The sequence below is a fragment of the Tenrec ecaudatus genome, chromosome 18, assembly GCF_050624435.1.
Source record: "Tenrec ecaudatus isolate mTenEca1 chromosome 18, mTenEca1.hap1, whole genome shotgun sequence".
NCBI lineage: Eukaryota > Metazoa > Chordata > Mammalia > Afrosoricida > Tenrecidae > Tenrec > Tenrec ecaudatus.
Window position 1 is genome coordinate 46,634,018 of NC_134547.1, and position 18,986 is coordinate 46,653,003.

Here is an 18,986-nt window from a genome sequence, read left to right on the forward strand (position 1 = left end):
CACTGGCTGGGGCCTCGGTGGTCTGACCCCACATCCCCACTGTCCCCTGTTCCGCAGACGCAGCGTCCTACACCTGCACGAGAGTGACGGACTCCACAACATTGGCCTGCCACAGTGGCAGCTCCTGCTTTGTCTCATGGTTGTTGTCGTCATCCTGTTTTTCAGCCTCTGGAAAGGTGTGAAGACGTCAGGAAAGGTAATAACCCTTCTTTCTCTTTCAGTCAGAGGTTAGTTTAAAAGAATTTTTTTTTCTATTTAGAATCTTGTAGTAGATGAAAGGTCGCTAGGGGAGCTGGGTGCACCACGTCTGGGCTGAACCCCGGGCGTACCACTGACTTGCTGGGTGGTCTCACACGAAGGACTGCCCCCCATGCCCCGGGGCTGGTTTTCCAGTGTGGCTGTGGCCAAGCAGTACACACTGAAGCCTGTCACCTTACAGACCCGTGGAGGCTGGCAGACGGGGCTCAAGGTGTTGGCGGTGGTGACTTCTGCTGAGGCTGTGAGGGAGAGTGGTTGGGTTCTTGGGGCTTCTGGGGGTTCACAGTAAACCCCGCTTCTTGCAGTGACAGCACCATGGGCATCCTTCCCCTGCCTCTCTGTCCCTCTGCTTCTTCCAGTCCTTTGTACGGACACCACTCTGGGTGGATCAGCACCCAGCTCACTCTGCTACAGCTTCGTGGTCACCTAACCATCATCGTCAATGGCCCATTTCCAAACAAAGTCGTGTTTGCAGGAGCTGAGGGTGGGACTGTAACACATCTGTTGGGGGGCACACACTCCCTCTGTAAGTCTCCCCATCAGGGGCTCAAGTTGAACCCCAGGCTCACTGCTATCAAGTGGATTCTGACTCCTTGTGACCCTATAGGACAGAGTAGAACTGCTTCTGTGGGTTTCTGAACTGTAACTCTCTATGGGAGTAGAAAACCTCATCTTTCTCCCTCCACATGGCTGGGGGTTTTGACCCGCTGACCTTGCAGTTAGCAGCTGGACATGTAACCCATGACTTTTCCACCAAAGCTTCCCTGAATCAGAGAACAGAGAATGGGAAACCCCAAGGACAATGAGGAAAAGTCCTATGCGGTGCCCTGGGAGAGGATCACAGACTTAGATGACTCAAGAGGGCCTGGCTAGAGTTGGCATATTGGCCCTGAGTGACAGGATCCCCCGTAGTATGCCCATCAAGGGCAGGGTATAGTCAGAGGTGGTGTATATGCAGGCCATGGCTCATGATGATTCTTAGCCTGCAGAGCATCGTGGGAACAACCCCATGTGGGCCCTGTGTGACCCATGGGAGCCAGATGTTCTTCCCCAGCGTTGCCGTTAGCTATTGCCATGTAACAAACCACCCCTAAACATATTGCTTTAAACCAGCAACCATTTAACCATCACTCATAATCCTTTGAGTTGACTGGGATCATCTGGACAGTTCTGCTCCCTGAGAAATGTCTGAGATAGCACACACTCCATGTGCAGTGTCCAAGAAGGTCCAACACTGGCTGTACTGGCGGCCGGCTAGACGCTAAGCTAGAGCTACCATCCAGGGTACACTGGTCATTTTGTACACAGTCGCTCCTTGGTGGACTTCTCACAGCTTGCCGGCACGGTTCCAAGAGCATATTCCAAGCAGACAAGCCTCAATGTGCAAGTAGCTTATCTAGTTAGTGCTTGCATCGTGCTTGCTATTGTCCCAATGGCCAAAACAAGTCTGTGGTAGACTCAGCATGGGAGGGAAGTACACAAGAGGTGAGTTTATTGGGGTCACCAAGGCAACAGTCTACCATAGCCAAGTAGGCATGATTTGGGGGAAAAGCTTCACTAGGCAACTGATTCTGTAAGGGGAATGCATGTAGTCTTCCCAGAATTCTCAGTTATGTTCACTGAGAGTGGAGATGGTGGCAAGGGCCCAGCAGCCAGTGGGAAGAAATTAGTCAAGAAGTTGAGGTGGAATATCTTATCAGCATGTTGGGGGGCAGGGGTGGGGACACATTATCTGCCTTAAGAAAGGATTCACTTAGAGTGCAAAGGGAGGCTGAAGGCAGTCTGGGACACAGCGGCACCAGGCTAGGACAGATACCATCTAGTGCTTGGCACATAGTAGGTCTTTGGTATGTGTTTGCTGTAAGAACAATTCGAAGGGGAATAATTAATTAGGAAGAAAAGGAGAGTGGGTAGGTGAATAGGTTTGGGAACTTCATAGAGTTTGATTCAACTCAGCTTATTTAACATAAAGATACTTGTACCTGTAGGAGCTTATTTAACATATAGATACACGTACCTGTAGAAGCCTTGTGGCCTTGGGCTGCTCGAGGCAAAGTCAGCAGTTTGAACCTGCCAGCTGCTCCATGGGAGAAAGAGAGACTTTCTACAAACATAGACATACGTGTAAACATAAACGACATGTTTATGCACATGGACACATAAATGTACATGTATACATGCATGCACCTGTGAACATAAACACATTCGACACACACACACAACATAAACATACATGTAAGGCATGTGTACACATACAAGCTATTTTTAACATGAAATAGACTCCATAAGGAGAGAGTGCCCAGCACACAGCAAGTGCAGTGCGGCTTCCTGGGATTGTCTTAGTTACAGCAGCCTAGGTGGTCCTAGGTGCGGTTGTGTGTGCGTTATCTGGACACATGTGATCGCTTCCACTACAGGCCGCAATCAAACTGTGGGAGCCATGCTGCCATCGTGGAGGCAGGGAGGAACCCCAAAGGTGACGGAGAAGTTGCAAGGACAGGCGCAGGCAGGGCTGGGTGGAGGGGAGAGGGTCTCAGTAGAAGGAGCAGACAGCGAAACCACACAGGTGGGCAGCCCCAGGGCAGCTTCGTCTGGTGCCCACTATGTTCTCCTGGGGGTCGGGTGTGGAGTGCCCCAGGGATGTGCAGGGCAGATCGAAGCCCCAGGCAGCCACAGCCTAAGAAGCCATAGGGGCTTCTCCGTTCATGCTGCTGATTGGAGAACCTGGCCTGCCTGGTGCGGGGCCTCCACAGGCTTCTTAACAGGAGGGTCTGAAATCAAGCTGCACATCAAGATTGAGTTTCGCCCCTGGTGCTAGGCAACTGAAAAACCCAAAACATTGCAGATAAGTTAATTCTGACTTGTAGCAATCCCACGTGACAGATTTGTAGCACCCAATGAGTTTTTCTTGGTTCTAACCTTAACGGAAGCAGGTCGCCAGGCCTTCCATCCGTGGCACCACAGGGGCAGGGGATTCAAACTGCCAGCCTTTCAGTTAGCGACTGAGAACAAACCACTGTTCCACCAAACCACTGCCATGGAGATGGTTCCGACTCTCAGCAGTCCTCCAGGACAGACTAGAACTGACCCCGGAGAGTTTCTGGGACTGTAACCCTTTACGGAGTCGGAAGCCCCATGTTTCTCCCGAGGAGCGGTTGATGGTTTCAAACTGCTGGCCTTACGGATCCCAGCCTAACACATAGCCCCAACACCAAAGGGGTGATGAGGGGCCTGCCCCTCCTGATGTAGCGCTGGAGTGAAACAGAATCCAAGTCCTGTGCAAGGAGACTGAAGCTCAAGAGAGACGAGGAGGGTCCAGTGGAGCATGCTCAGTTTCTCTTCCTGGATTCTGGGCGGAGTCATCCCCGGAGCCTGGGAGGAAAGTGTGAGGGGTGTGTGTTACACTGGAGAAGTCCCTCTCTCTGGAAACATAAGGAGTGGGGACTGTGAGTTGCCCCTGTGTGTATCCAGCCCACATGTTGCTTAACTTGCCAGCTGGTTCTGGCAGCTGAGCAGACAAGAGACTTTCTAGAATAGGGAGCAATCACTCAGGGCATTCCTGTGTCCTGTCTAAATCTTCTTGCAAACTTGTTCCTCAGAAAATAAAAAGCATAGTTTATTTCTTCCCAGAGTACCCCTGGAACAGGACGTGGTTGGGATTTTTTGTTTTATTTTGTAACAGGCATCTGCAGCCACAGTGCGGGCCTGCAGTAAATTGCCCATGCTACACTTCCAGCGTTGGCAAAGGGAGGTGCTGGGCTATCAAAGTTGTGTGACTCCCCAGATGCTGGGATGGTGGGGCCAAAGGGGTGTCCCTGACTATATCAAGTAAGCATAGGGCCCTGGGGAGCTTGGCAAGTCCCCAGGGAGCGTAGGGCCCTAGGGAGCCTGGCGCTCCCCACAACATTACCGGCTCAGAGGCCTGCCTGCCTCCCAGGCTGTCCTGGTGCTTGGCACCGACTGACAGGCCCACAGCTCAGCCACCAAATGACAGGGCTGTAGGCACTGGTAGCCCCTCCTCCTTTTCCTCTTGTGAAGATGCTAATACCAGGACCTAGAGACTGACAAGATTTTACAGCGGCAGAGCTCGGACTTGAACTGTCTCAAAGAAACAATCAATATAAATACACAAACAAAAAGAAAACCCAAAACTAAGCCCAGTGATATCAAGATGATTCAAGGCCATAGGGACCCGCTAGAGCAGTGGTTCTCAACCTGTGGGTAGTGACCCCTTTGGGGGGGTTGAATGACCCTTTCACAGGGGTCGCCTGATTCATAACAGTAGCAAAATGACAGTGATGAAGTGGGAATGAAAATTTTATGAATGGGGGTCCCTACCACATGAGGAACTGTATGAAAGGATCATAGCATTAGGAAGGTTGAGACCCACTGATCTAGAGGTTCCAAGGCTGTAAATCTTTAGCGACCCAGACCGTGGTGTCTTTCTAGATGGTTTGATCCATCTACCTTGCTGTAAGCCATCAAGCACTTACCCACTGCACTACTCGGCTCCTCAGAGATACAGCCTTGAGGGGGGTTCAGAAGAGGGCCTTTGTGGCCTGAAGGCTCTGCCTGGAGTCCAGGCACCATCATGGCAGCTGCCCACTTCCAGCTTCATCCCGGCTCCAGCTTCCATGCCCTGTCAAAGTAGGGTAGCGAGCACTTCTAGAGCCACTGGGGGGATGGAACAAGAGGTTGCAGTGACAGTGCAGGACCGGCAGAAGGAAACTGCTCATATATGACCCTTGTCACCATCCCTTTCAACTGCACCCACCACCAGGGTTTCCCCAGTACAGCTCTGCTAATGCCCTCGAGGGGGCCTCTCTGACCAGCTTCCCCTGAGCGCCGTGAAGGCATTTTAGACAACACGTTTGCAAACCGTGGAGCCCCGTGTGCCCAGAGATAAGTTACAGAAGCACTGGGGTGGTGCAGCTGACCAGGCTCAGTCACCCTCTCTGCCCACTTCGCTGCCAGCCTGAGAACCGGAATTGTGGAACACCTGGTTTCAGGCACAGGTGGTGCGGTTGGGGAGAGAGAAAGCCAGGCGAATCAAAGAAGCAAAACAAGAACCTTTGAATAGAAATGGAGTTTATTCCTTGGGGGCACCAAGCCCTAATTTCAGCCAATTCTTCCCATGAATGCGTCAATACAGGCTGGTCCAGGCTTGCTGCCGTGACTTGATTGGACACCACTATAATCACCAGCATCATTTACAGAAGAGCAAAGAAATGTACAAAAGGGTGCACAGCCTGGCATTCTGTTCCATCATCTCCTCATTATTAGTGCAAATGTTCCAAAGGTCCAGTTCAGAGGACCACAGATCCAGGCTCGGTGGAGTTTCCAGCATCACCGCTCAGGACTGGGGAGGCCTGGGCAGTTACCGCACCTGTGGCGGAGCAGCCCTGAGGCGTCCAGAGAGAGCGTCGCATCATATGCATCGGATCATCTGGAGGACAAAGTCAAACTCAGACTCCCGGGCTCTTCCTGGGGGTCTGACTCAGTGGGCGCAAAGGGAGCATTTGCGTTTCTGCCACGCTCCACGCTGATGTCTCTGGTTCATGGTCGGTGGCCTTGATCTCCGTATCCTTTGCCGCAGGCTTGGTTCTCTAGCCAAGCTTCCATGTCTTCAAGGACAGGGACCTCATTCCTTCCTTGAGTCACCCCTTCCCCTGGGAGTAGACTAGAGACACGTTGGGCTGCTGACTGCAAGGTTGGCAGTTTAAAAAATAAAATAAAAACACCAGCCACTCCGTGGGAGGAAGACGATGCTTTGTACTCCTGTCGAGAGTTACAGTCTTAGAAAGGCGCAGTGGCAGTTCTGCCCTGTCCTATAGGGTCCTATAGGCTGTGAGTTTAGTTTGGGGGGGGGGTTTCTTTTTGGAAAGAATTTTGGGGCACTGTTGGGTAAGTGTTGGACTGCTATTGCAAGGTTGTCTGTTCAAGCCCAGCAGTTGCTCTGCAGGAGAGAGATGAGACCAATTGTTCTTATAAAGACTTACAGCCTCAGAAACCCTACAGAGGCTACTGTGAGTCGGAATTCACTCAGAAGAGGGTGGGTTTGGATCATTAGAAAGTTCTTTCTCTTCTTGAATCAAGAACAAGGGAACAATGAAAGAGCAATTGCATAGCTTGGAGTAGATGTCTCTTCTCTGATTTCCCCCAGGCCGCAGGATAGGACCACTGTTGATACTTTCACCCACGTGTTGAGTGTTTAGTTACTCATCCTCGAGGCCCCTAGGCTGCTAGAGAACTTTGCCTTCAGCCACGTCTGAGGGCTTCGATCTTCTCCTTAGTGTTGTAAAAGAAGGGCCTGGATAGTCCAAAGGCTTTGGACCGGGGAATCATCTGGTCCTGAAGCCCTGTGTCCTCTAGGGTCTCAATGGAGTCTTTGATGGGTTTGGCTTCCCGGTCCATGCCCTGATGGTTTACACCGAACCCAGCTTTCTTTCTGCAAGGCGGACCATGTGGCACCTGCCTGGAGCAACGCTCGCTAAACTTTGTGCACATCTACGACAGTTGGGAAGCTTAAAAAAAATACTGACTGAAGGGCAGCCCTCTCAGGCCAGTGAAATCGGGGCTTCAGAGTTGGGACCTGAGCTTTGCAATTTGGATTTGTATTTTCCTCCCCGTGGATTGAACTAGAGCTGGATCCTGGCCTAAGCTCTCCTCTCCCCCTTCTGTTAGAACCAGGAGGAAGTTTGTGTTCCCCCAGCCCTGGCAGGGGCGTGGATGCCTCCTTTAAGTGGGAGGGGGATGCTTCTGCATTGTGTTTCTGGATGGGCCAGTGTGTCTGTATCCCAAATCTTCCTCCACGAAGATGGAGAATGGACAGACTTTCTGCTTCCTGCTCAGCCATATTCCTCCCTGGGGAATGAGTTTAGACAAGAGAAAAAAGGAGAGGAAAAAGAAGGGGAGGGAGAGGGGGGAAGGAAGATGGGTACCAGGGGGTTGTCAGAGGAGAGATCTCTGAATAGTCTCTTCCCAGCAAGACCACTACTGCAGCAGCCAATCCTGGTGGGGTGTGATGGAAGGCAGGGAGCAAAAAGCGGGTGTGTTGAGCTCTGCTGAGGCAACTTGAAGGCTTAGGAACAGTGACTTTGTCGAGGAAGAGGCATGGCGGTGAGACCCCAGTCTTCCCTCTGCACCCCAGGCTCCCAGCATGGTACCATGACTGTGCAGCGGCCTCTCCCACTAGCCTCTGGGTGTCTGGAGGAGGCCAGGGGTGGGTTCACTGTTCTGTCTCCAGAGTCTGCCCCAGGGCCTTGACTAGAGCGGGTGTTTGGGGCATGCTGTCTGCGTGGAAGCAAGTGGAGGGAGGGCATGACTGGGAGACTAGTGACAGCGGGTGGCAGAGATGGGGCTGTTCACGACGAGCTTGTCACTTGCACAGGTTGTGTGGATAACGGCCACGCTGCCTTACCTCGTGCTCTTTGTGCTGCTGGTCCACGGTGTCACACTGCCGGGAGCCTCCAACGGCATCAACGCCTACCTGCACATCGACTTCTACCGCCTAAAAGAAGCCACGGTCGGTGCTTGGGGACCGGCCCTTGGGCCAGGGTGGAGGGTGGTGGGGGTGGTGTCCTGACTCTCAGGGTCTGAAGTGATGGCACACTGGTCCCAGATTTGCCACACACTAGCCGGGTAGCCTTGCACGGGACTGTGTCCTCCCTGGGCCTAGTCTTGGTCCCCCAACCTGGAGGTGTCCGCCTACTCAGCTCTGCTGGTTTAGAATTCTGAGACTCTACTATTCAGTGGCCACCATAACCCCTTTACTCAAAGAGATCCACACTTTGCGATGGGATGTTCTGGGCATCCTCACATCTGCCCTGTCCCCATAGCCACTCCAGCCCTACTTCAACCTCTAGTCCCCAGCCCTGGCCTTTGCCACTGTCCTGTGACATCAGCCTAAAAAGCAGCATCAGCCACCAGGAAGACCTAGAACCTGCTGACTCTTTCCCCCCACTGCCTCCTCAGCTCCCAAATTCTGCATGAAAGTGAGGTGAACTTAGGAGCGGGGCTCAGGGCAGCACAGTGTAGTTGAGGACAAAGGCAACCCCAGTACCTTGGCTACATCCGCCATGTCCGTTGTGAAACACGTCAGAATGTCAGAGTGCTCTTTGTTCTATGGTCTGAACACCCCAAGTCTTTCAGAAATTAAACCCTGATTCTGTCAACAGATGGCCCCTCTAGTTATACCCTGTCCTTGAAACAGAAGGGAACTCTGGGACAGCATGAAGGGTGGAAATGACCGACTCGCACAGATCTACGTTGTAACCATGAGTCCAGGTTACTCCCACGAGCATGTCTGGACCTAGAGTGATGAACTTGACCTGCCATAGATCACGAGGCCAGGCACCTGGTGGGACATTGGTTAAGGGTGAGCAGTTGGAACCAGCAGCCACTCCACAGGCTGAAAGAAGACACGGTGATCTGCTCTGCTAACGAGTATAGCCCGAGGGCAGCTGTCCTCTGTCGTGTGGGTCACCGTGCATCAGAATGGACTTGATGGCAACAGTAACACATTCTGAGGCAGAGACTGGAGAAGGCTCAGGTCTTAAGGCTTCTAGTCACACAAGGCGACCCCACCCCCCAACCCCCAAAGGCAGACTTAATATTCCAGTCTTGACCCACAAGGCATCACTCCTGTCTGGAAGGGTAGAAACCTCCCAGGATTCTTGTGGATGCCTTTCCGTTGCCTTTGTCCCATCTACCTTCAAGACCGGAATGTCTCCTTTACTGACGCTATTGCAACGTCAGGACATCACATGGCACCAGTGGGGTCATCTGGGCTGAGTGATGTCCTAAGCACTCACGGCCTGGCCACTAGCCAGCGGCCACTGAGCTGTTCTGTCTCATGATGTCTGAGCCCTGTGGAGTCCCCCCTGCCCCTCCGCCCCCCCAGGACTGGCTTCTTTGGGCTGTTTCTCACCAGGTTTTTCTTCTGAGATGCCTCAGAGAGGCCTTGAACCTCCAACCTTTTGTTTTGCAGCTGGACACATTAGCTGACTGCACCAAGGCTTACTTTGTACAGATTGAGTTGTGGGGGTGGGGTTCAGGGGAGGGCAGGGACTTCCCGTGGCTACCCATCTGTGAGGAGGCCACGCTTCCCGGGCTCAGCGCATCCCTCAGCATTCCAGGAGATGCTGAGGCAGGTCTGCTCTCCTGGTTTCAGGTCTGGATCGACGCTGCAACACAGATATTCTTTTCCTTGGGGGCCGGATTTGGAGTCTTGATCGCATTTGCCAGTTACAACAAATTCGACAACAACTGCTACCGGTGAGCTAGGCCGCGGGGCTCTGGACAGTAAGCGTTCACACAGCCTTCTTCAGGCCTGCGGCCCTGAGGGCTTCAGTGGACACAGGTGTGGGCCCATGCGTGCTGCTCTCTAAGGCACACACAGGGACAGGTGGTTCGGAGGCCTGCTGAACGGGGACCAGAGAAAGCATGCAGGTGAATTGGAAGCGGGCCTTGGAATGGACAGCACGAGGGGGACAGCAGGGGCACAGAGGGGCTTGTGTGCGGATCAGTATGTTGAAGGAGTTGCTTTCTACCAAGAGTTCTCATACAGGAGTGATGGAAGGTCCTCCTGGACGGGGCTTTGGGGCACCGTAGCAAAGCCCTTCGGTGGCAGCATGAGAAGTTGAGAGGCATTGTGGGAAGTGTGTTGAGGAACAAAGCTGGTGAATGAATAGTCTAACAAGTGAGTTTGAGACCAGACTCCGATATCAAACGATTCCATCTGGAAGCTATTAGCTTGCTTCCTGCACCAGCAGGTGCTGACACAATGCTGCTGGGACCCCGGGGATCAAGTGGCGGCGGCAGGGAAGCCGACTAGGGGAGGAGAGCATTTTAAGTTATACCCAGGCTGCAGATGGCACGGCTGGCCCAGGGGGCAGTGGGCGGTGTGGGGCAGGGTCAGCAGATTTGAGCAAGCACTGCTTCTTCCCTCCTTCCCCCCAGGGATGCCCTTCTGACCAGCACCATCAACTGCATCACCAGCTTCATCTCTGGGTTCGCCATCTTTTCGATCCTGGGGTACATGGCCCATGAGCACAATGTCAACATCGAGGATGTCGCCACTGAAGGTGGGGGAACAATCCACTCTGTCCCCTGCCCAACATGGAGGGGCTGTGGAATCCTCCCGTGTGACCGGGGACTCTGAGGACCAGATCTGGATGTTCCCAAATGGCCCATCTGATATACTTTCTTTTGAGGCTGGCAGTGGGGATTTTAGGCCATCTCTGTCCCAGCCCCATGTGCTAAGCACATCAGGTACCTTCCCTTCTCTAGCCCCCACACCGAAGCCCTGTGTCACGAGGTCGATTCCCACTCATGGCAAGGCCAGGCTAGAGAGTAGGTCTGCTCCAGAGCAGTGTGGGGTTGTAATTTTAGCCAGGCAGATTGCCAAGCAGTTCTTTTGTGGGCCTTCTGGGTGGGTTTGAACTATTAACTTTTAGGCTAGTGAACCAAATTCATGCCCCCAAAGTTGATTCTGAACTCTAGTGACCCTAGAGTAGACCCTAGGAGGAGAGACCAGCTTCTTTCTCCCACCAAGTGGCTGGTGGTTTTTGAACTGCTGACCTTGTGGTTGGCAGTCCAGTACATAACCATGATGCCACCAGGGATCCAGTGTGTACTGGGGATTTTAAGTTTCTGCTGGCTTCATCTGCCATCTCTGGTCCCGTAGTCTGCTCTTCCATCCATGTGGCTGGCCAGGTGTCATGGGGCTGGGCGTGGGCTGCGAGGTCCTCACAAACCTCTCCTGCCATTCACAGTCCCAGTCACTGACAAGGCCATTGATGTGTTTGCAGGACCTGGCCTCGTCTTCATCCTGTACCCGGAAGCCATCTCCACCCTGTCAGGATCCACGTTCTGGGCCATTGTGTTCTTCATCATGCTCCTAGCTCTGGGCATTGACAGCTCGGTGAGTGACCCTGCTCAGGACATGCCCTGCCGTTGCCCCTGACCAACATCGGTGCCACTGCTTCTACCAGTTTTAGTGACTGTCTCCAAGATGGCCCTATTTACATCCAGACCAGAAAGTGAGCCCTCACCCAGAAAAGCCAAAGCCAAACCTCCCTAGAAAACTCATTGGCACACGGAAATCCAAGCCCAGCACTGCCTGCTTGCAACTGGGGGAACTGATCCCGGAGAGGGTGAACTCTCGTTGATAGCGCCTCATGAACAACCAAACAGAGCTTTGGTTAGTTTCTTGGATCCTTGGATTTTACTTATCTATGAGTCTTGGTTACTGACATCTTTAATCCACAAAACCCAAACCAAACTTAATGCCATTGAGTCTATGCCAACTCATAGCATGCCTGATGGGACAGGGTAGAACCGCCCCCTGTGATTTTCTGAGACTATAACACTTTATGGGAGTCCAAAGCCTCCTCTTTTTACCATGGGGTGGCTGGTGGTTTCAAACTGTTGACCTTGCAGTTCGCAGCCCAATGCCCAACCACGGTGCCACCAGGCCTAATCCTTAGACTCAGCATAGCTGGACATGGCCAAAAGTGTCGGGGGAAGGCTGGCAAGTGGATTTCCTCTCCCTTTGGTTTCCCTTTGATTGGCATTGAGAAGGATTACGAAGCTGCTTCCAGGCTCACAGGAAAGACCAGTGATTTGATGGACACATCTGACCGGGGTTGAGGTGGTGTGTCGCCCCGCTGGCAGCCACCCCACCTAACCCAGCACGGCAGCATTTCTTATGTGAGGTGCAGCTGTGGCCTCCTTGAGAATAAACTTGCCAACACCAGAGGGACATGAGAGCCCTCAGACATGAGAGACTGGGATCTGGAGTAGCCACTGGGCTGGATCACGAGAACTCGAAAAACCAGACACACTGCCACCGACTCAGGGTGACCCTGTAGGAGAAGGTGGAACCCTGTGGATTTCTGAGACAGTAACTTTTTATGGGAGTAGAAAGTCCGTCTTTCTCCCTTGGAGTGGGTGGTGTTTTTGAACGGCTGGCCTTGCAATTAGCAGCCCGAAGTCTACCCATGACACCCCCCGGGGTGCCTTGCTAATTAGGAAGTCAGCCAACATTCCTTGTCACAAACTGGTGTCTGAAGCTCCTGCCCGTGAGAATCTCTTCTTTAGGAGCTGTTTCCCGAAGATCCTAGCATCTGTATTCTAAGTATTAGTATCATAATTCATCATATTAGGTTAGGAAGGTACGGGTGGCTTAGCGGTCACTCCTTTCCCTCTGCTGTAAGTGTTGCGGGTCCTGGACAGGCTGAGTGAGTGGCACAGGGGGCAGGCACAGGCTGACTGGGGCAGGTGGGAGCTCAGGGAGAAAGGGTTGATTCACTCCCTCTCCCACACCGCTTCTGGGTTTGGTTGAGAATAGGGCAGAAGTGGGCCCAGTGGGTGCAGAGGGAAGGCAGGACCGGCAGGGGAGCAGCCCAGGAGGGAGAGGTGTCTAAGCCTGGACCTATGCCTGAGTCTGACGTCCACCTACCTGGTTCCCTGCAGATGGGGGGCATGGAGGCGGTCATCACGGGCCTGGCCGATGACTTCCAGGTCCTGAAGCGGCACCGGAAGCTCTTCACGTTTGTGGTCTCTTTGAGCACCTTCCTCCTGGCCCTGTTTTGCATCACCAAGGTGAGCAGGCGGGGTGCTGGACCTGCCTGCAGCTGTGTGTGTGTGTGTGTGGGGGGGGTGTTTCCATAAAGTCAGACATAGCCTGGTTTGGTGCTGAGGGTGGGCAGGACCAGGTGAGCACTGGGGGGAACTGTGGTGTGACCCCCAGACTCACCCTGCAGGTGCCACGGGAGCGAAGGGAGGTGGGAGTTAATTCCTCGTGCTTCCTCTTGGTTTCGTCCTCTGTCTTCTCTCAACTCCTGGGCTGCTTACTCACTTGGGGGACAGGAAGAGTCCCTTGGAAACCCACTTCGCTCTTCACTGGCTGCAATACCTACCTTTAGCTCGAGGGGCACCATAAGCTTTTGCTAGCCATAAACCTGTAGCCCTAGTACCACAGCATCCCGGCCCTCTCAGTGAGTGGAGGCAGAGAGAGGATGCATTAGGCATGGCCACGTGTAGCCAAGCTGGCCTCAGTGTGTCCTCCCGATGCCCCAGGGGGGGATCTACGTGCTGACCCTGCTGGACACCTTCGCGGCGGGAACCTCCATCCTGTTTGCTGTGCTGATGGAAGCCATCGGGGTCTCCTGGTTCTATGGTACGTGCTCTTCCCTAGGGAAAGCCCCTCCGCTTGTGCCCCTGGAGATACAAAGGGGCTTCTATCCCTGGGAAGCCCCCTGCGAATCCCAGAGTCCAGCAGACCCCTTCCAGGGCCAATGGTCTCTGCTCAACTTTGGAAGCGCCCCCTCTAGCAAGAGACCCAATAGCCCTCAAAGTCAGGGAGCATGCTGTGCCTATTTTATTTTATTTTTTAAAGAATGAACTACAAGAGGAGGGCGGTAGGGCTTTGTAAGCAGGCAGACCTGGCCAAGGCAGGTTCTTCCATCTTGTTAAGCCCCCGTCTTCCTCTGGTCGGCCCAGCACCCCGAAGGTGGTGATGCATTCAACTTGCTCCTCACCTTTGCTCTGCGGCCAGCAAAGAGCCATCTCCAGTCCCCCTAAGGCCCAGGACGTTCCTGTCTGGCCTCTTTCCCTCCTCCCCAGGGGCTGAGTGTGATGGGAGGGCAACAGCTGGGGGGGGGGGGGAAGGGAATGACCTGGGGCTGATGGGCCTGCCCTGTGTGTTCAGGTGTGGACAGGTTCAGTAACGACATCCAGCAGATGATGGGATTTAAGCCAGGCCTCTACTGGAGACTCTGCTGGAAGTTTGTCAGTCCTGCCTTCCTCCTGGTGTGTTGCCTGTGGCCCAGAGAGGGGCCAAGGGGGCTGTGTCCTCGATGGGGGAGGGGAAATTTGGGGGTGGGCACCTTTGCTTCCCCAGGGAGGGGGCTCTGGGGTGGTGACAGTTGGGGTGCCCGGTGCTGTTGTTGCCAACATGGGCTTCCAGTTGAGGGTGGTCTGGAGTCTGGGACCCTGGGGTTGTGTGCACCCCCACGAAGCCTGGCTCCTCACCAAGCATGCCCTCCTCCTTCCCTCTCTACCCCCAACCTGGTTCCACTGTATCCTCTCCACCTCTTCTTTGTCATCTCGAATTCTCTCCTGTCTCCATCCCTCCCTCCACCTCCTCCTTCCCAATAACCCACCTCTCACCTGATGTCTCCTCTCCACTCACCTCCGTTTCTCCCACCTCCTTCTCTCTTTCCCTTCTCTCTCCCTCTCTGTCTCCCCACCACCCCCCTCCTCGAGCTGGCCTCCTTCTGTCCACCTGCCTCCTGCTCTGGGCTCCAGTTCGTAGTGGTGGTCAGCATCATCAACTTCAAACCACTCACCTACGATGACTACGTCTTCCCATTCTGGGCGAACTGGGTCGGCTGGGCCATCGCCCTCTCCTCCATGGTCTTGGTGCCCGTCTACATCATCTACAAGTTCCTCCGCACCCGGGGCTCCTTCCAGGAGGTGAGCTCTATGGAGAGGGACCGGGTGGGAGAAGGCAGCCAAGCCCTTGCTGGCTGGGACAAGCACTGTGGGATGGTGCAGGAGGACCGAGACATGGGGGTCAGACCAATCCACCGTGTGGACCCACCCCTTGCCTCACGTTCCATGCCTGTGTTGTGGGAATGGTCACCCAAACCTCAGAGAGGAAAAGGAAATGCTTACAGGACCCTTGGTGTCTCACGTGGGTGAGCAGGCACATCCTAGCTGAAAGGTTGGCGGTTCAACCCCACCCAGAGACATTGCAGAAGACAGGGCTGGTGATCTGCTCCCAACCATCCATGCAGAAGCCCTGCGCTGACAGACAGGGCTCAACGCTGGTCAGAATTAGCTTGATGGCCAGTGCCTGGCCTGTGGGCGGTGTCTGAGCAGCAACTGGCTCTCATTACTAAGGGGAATCCTCAAAGGCCAGGGACAGAAGTAGGTGATGCTCTGTCTGAGCATCCACTACCGATGAGTTAGGCAGGCTGTCTTACTTGTTCCCGCTCTTACAGTGTGTCACATCCCCAGCCATCGCAGCTCCCCCCTTCCGGACCCCCTGTGGTCTTGCTTCATGTCCGTCAGCCTGTCATGACTGTCATGACCACTTCCAGGCTATCGGTCCCATAAAGTTGGCATGCGGTTTGCTTTGAAAGGGAAACCATGTCTCTGCGTGTTTATTTCCATCGAATGGTTTTAAGAATAGATTGGGAGGCCCCTGAAGACATCCTACGTGAAGAGAGCAAAAGATCATTTAAAAGACGAAAGAACAGCTCCAAATCAATGTCAGAAGAGACTCTGACGGTCGTTCTTGGTCGTAGAGTAGCAAAGGCAAATGGAAGAAGTGGTGACGTGGAAGAGCCACCCAGCAATGCTCCCCGGCCACTCGGGAAGATGAAGGACAGCAGCACTGAAATGACCAGAGGCCTGGGCTTAGCTAGAGTTGTTTTGAATCAAAATGGACTTGGTGGGCTTAATTTTTATTTTTAATAATCAAGTTATTGAATGACACAAGATGGAAGATTACACAGCGTCATGACACGGAAAAGAACTGGCCAACAGTCAGCCATTTCTGGAGGTAGCTCACGTCACGATCAAGAACAGATGGAGAGAGCAAATTTTTTGAGAACGATGAGGGCAATGAATATACAGATGTGCTTTACACAATTGATGTGTGTATGGATTGTGATAAGAGGTGTACGAGCCCCTAGTAAAACGATTTTAAAAAAAGAACAGATGGTATTGGAGGAAGAAATTCAAGCTGCGTTGAAGGCACTGGGAGAAGCAAGGCTCCAGAAACAGAGCGCACGCTCACTGACATGTTTCAACAAATGCAGATGGCGCTGGAGGGGCTCGCGAGGCAGCACCAGGAAATCTGAAAGACAGCATCACGCCAACCAACAGAAAGGGGCCTCTTTGTATCCTTTCCGAAGAAAGGCAGGTGATCCAACAGAATTCAGAAGGTATCGAGCCGGAAGCCTAAGGCCACACGCACGTCCGTCCCTGGGAGAAGGTCCTTGGGATCCGTGAGCCAGGACTCACTTGGATGGATTCCAACGCATGTGTGCTTCCCACTGCCTAGTGCTCAACTCTTCAATCAAAGAGAACTTCCTCCAGACCCTGCCACATACTGTGCCCCGGGGAGGCCTTCCCTGGACCCCATGGGCGCAGCCCCTGCTCCCAGACTCTTGTGCCCTCTGAGTTCCTCCTCAGTAGCACTGAGATCAATCGGAGTCCAACCATTATCCATGTGTTGTGTTTAATGCCAAGCCCTTACATGGCCTGACAGCAACCCGAAAGCCCACTCTGGGTCTCGTCAGCAGTGGGTCCAGGGCCTCCAACAAGGTTGTGGTGTGTGTCTCAGAGTGAACTTGGAGTTCATAATAAGCTTCTCAAATGAGACGAGGGATGTGTTTCCTGGATGTCATGCACCATGCATCCAGGTGGGGGTGTCGGCTGGCCCAGGAGGGTTGGCCTGGGCCACGCTGAGGCTTCCTCCCTGTTGCTTTCCTCACAGAGACTGGCCTATGGCATCACCCCGGAGAACGAGCACCACCTGGTGGCCCAAAAGAACATCAGACAGTTCCAGGTGGGAGTGACCTGGAGTCAAGGGAAGGGGCGGAGTGGGTGATGGGGGTGGTGGAGACAGATCCAGGTGCTGTGTGTCCTGCAGTGCTAGGGCCATCCTGAGCTAGGACACCAGGCAGCTGGCAGCAGAGGCTGGAGCCCTGGTAGTATGGTGTTAGGGAAGGTAGTGGAAGCTGGTCCTCGGTCCCCCCCCACCCCCCCGGCCTCCTGTGTGCCCACCTCTGGCCAGTGAGAGAAGACAAACAGGGCAGGGTGATTCAACTCAGAGGCTGGGTGAAGTTGAAGGAAGGGAGGGAGAAGGGCCATGGAGGGTCCTAGAGGGGCACCTGGGTCGAGCAAGCAGTTGGACTGGGGGTCTTAGCACATCCTATCTGTAACTTTGGGTCATGCACTCTGTCCCTGGGAATACCCATGCCTGTGTTCCCTGTGGTTCCGATAGTTAGCTTAGCCTCCTGCCTCACGTTCCAAGACTTCATCCGTGCTCTGAACCAACGAGGACATGTGATGGCCGCACCCCACCCCCTCCCACGTCATCGGGGGATTCTGGTCCTCTGCAGGATGCTGCTGGGTTCATACGCTTATAGGGCGCCATGGTCGGACTTGAACCCAGTTCATATGCTTATAGGGCACCATGGTCAGACTTGAACCCGGGTTTATAAGATACTATAGTCGGACTTGAACCTGGGTTCACATGGCTTATAAGGTACCATGGTCAGACTTGAACCTGGGTTCATACAGCTTAAAGGGCACCATGGCTGGACTTGAATCCAGGCCTCATAGCACCAAATACCTTTGTGTCACCAAACAAAACTGACCATTGCTTATGTTGAAGGCGGGGCTACCAAACATCAGAAATAGCTCACTTGAGACCCAACACTTCCCCAGGGGTGTGATGAGGTGGGGTAGGGGAGTCCTGGTGACCACCCCCTCTCAGACTCAGGAAGGCACCTTGGACCTTTGTAGGTCTCAACAACACCTGGAAGGCTAATGTGCGGTTCTGTGAAGGCTGGGCGACCAGCTGGTTGGGGTCTGGTTTCTAGCTGGCCCTGGGCCCTCGGGACCCCAGTTTACCATGTCTCATCATAATGACACCCCCTTTCTCTGCAGTTGCAACACTGGTTGGCCATCTGAGCCCAGCCCTGAAGAAGACCCCACCCCACCCCCACCCGCCAAGGTCCCAGGCAAGGCGTCAGCTTCGCCAGCACTTGGACATCGTCTTGGGATTCCTCTGCCGGAAAATGTTCCTCCCCGCCCCCATCCTCCTCCCTTTTCCGTTACCAATGATTCCGTGACTGGTTCTGTTCACCTTCTGTCATCTGCTCTGGGAGCTGTGAGCTTGGAGAGGTGGGTTCCAGGGAGAGCAGGCGAGGAGGGACTGAGAGCAGTGGGTTCTGTGGAACCTCCTTAGTTTGGGGAAGAGTCTCAGCCACTTGGAGCATGCCCAGACTTTGTCAGTCACAGGGCGTCTGTCCTCTCTGAGATGCGGGCAAAACTCTCTACTGCATTTGCTTGTGCTTTGGGCTAGAGAGGAACTTCTCGGGCCCCTAAATCAGAGAGAGGAAGATACTTTTCATTGGACATCCTGAATAAAACTTCAGATGGACCAACCCCAAGCCCAGCTGTGTTTGGAGCAGGGGGCTGCAACTCCTCTTTCTCTCTATTGCCACTCCCCCTGCCCCCCACCTCTCCACCCCCCATGTGAGCTTTGTGGTGCCATGCCTGCCCAGGAGCCTGGATTTGTTTGCTGTTAGATGCTTTGGGGTTTGTGAGCAGAAAGCGTCTGGTCAGTTTCCAGCTGGACAAAAGCTTAGTTGGATTGGTCTGAGTCCCAGGCCGTTCTGCGGGCTGTGCGAGCCGGTAGTCTGGCAGTGGGACCCCAGGCGTTGCAGGGGAGCCACAGAACACACACGGAGGTCCCTACCCCAGACCGCCTGGGTTGAGAGGGGGCACTCGGTGAGCCAGGCCCACTGAGAGCACGCTCTGAGCTTCTGTGAGGCCTACACCCTATTCCCGAGGCCTGGCGAGTTTGGGGCAGGGCGCAGGGGTGCCTGTCAGGGGCCATCTTCTGTCCTGACATTGCTTAGTGGGTACCTAGAACAACCAGTCAGTTCTGCACAAGTATGGTTCCCAGACCTCCACAAAGC

At 54.0% G+C, this 18,986-nt stretch overlaps 1 protein-coding gene across 1 annotated transcript in view; it reads left to right on the forward strand.

The window, feature by feature from the left end:
• SLC6A2 (solute carrier family 6 member 2) overlaps positions 1–17,973 on the forward strand; it is a 37,084-nt gene extending 19,111 nt beyond the window's left edge. Inside the window, exons 4-14 of the mRNA XM_075536915.1 lie at positions 58–196; positions 7,649–7,783; positions 9,431–9,534; positions 10,219–10,343; positions 11,070–11,182; positions 12,736–12,864; positions 13,342–13,441; positions 13,973–14,073; positions 14,572–14,739; positions 16,772–16,843; positions 17,950–17,973. Of these exons, the coding sequence (XP_075393030.1) occupies positions 58–196; positions 7,649–7,783; positions 9,431–9,534; positions 10,219–10,343; positions 11,070–11,182; positions 12,736–12,864; positions 13,342–13,441; positions 13,973–14,073; positions 14,572–14,739; positions 16,772–16,843; positions 17,950–17,973 (1,210 nt within the window). The remainder of the gene's footprint in view (positions 1–57; positions 197–7,648; positions 7,784–9,430; positions 9,535–10,218; positions 10,344–11,069; positions 11,183–12,735; positions 12,865–13,341; positions 13,442–13,972; positions 14,074–14,571; positions 14,740–16,771; positions 16,844–17,949) is intronic.
• The last annotated feature ends 1,013 nt before the right edge of the window (positions 17,974–18,986 follow it).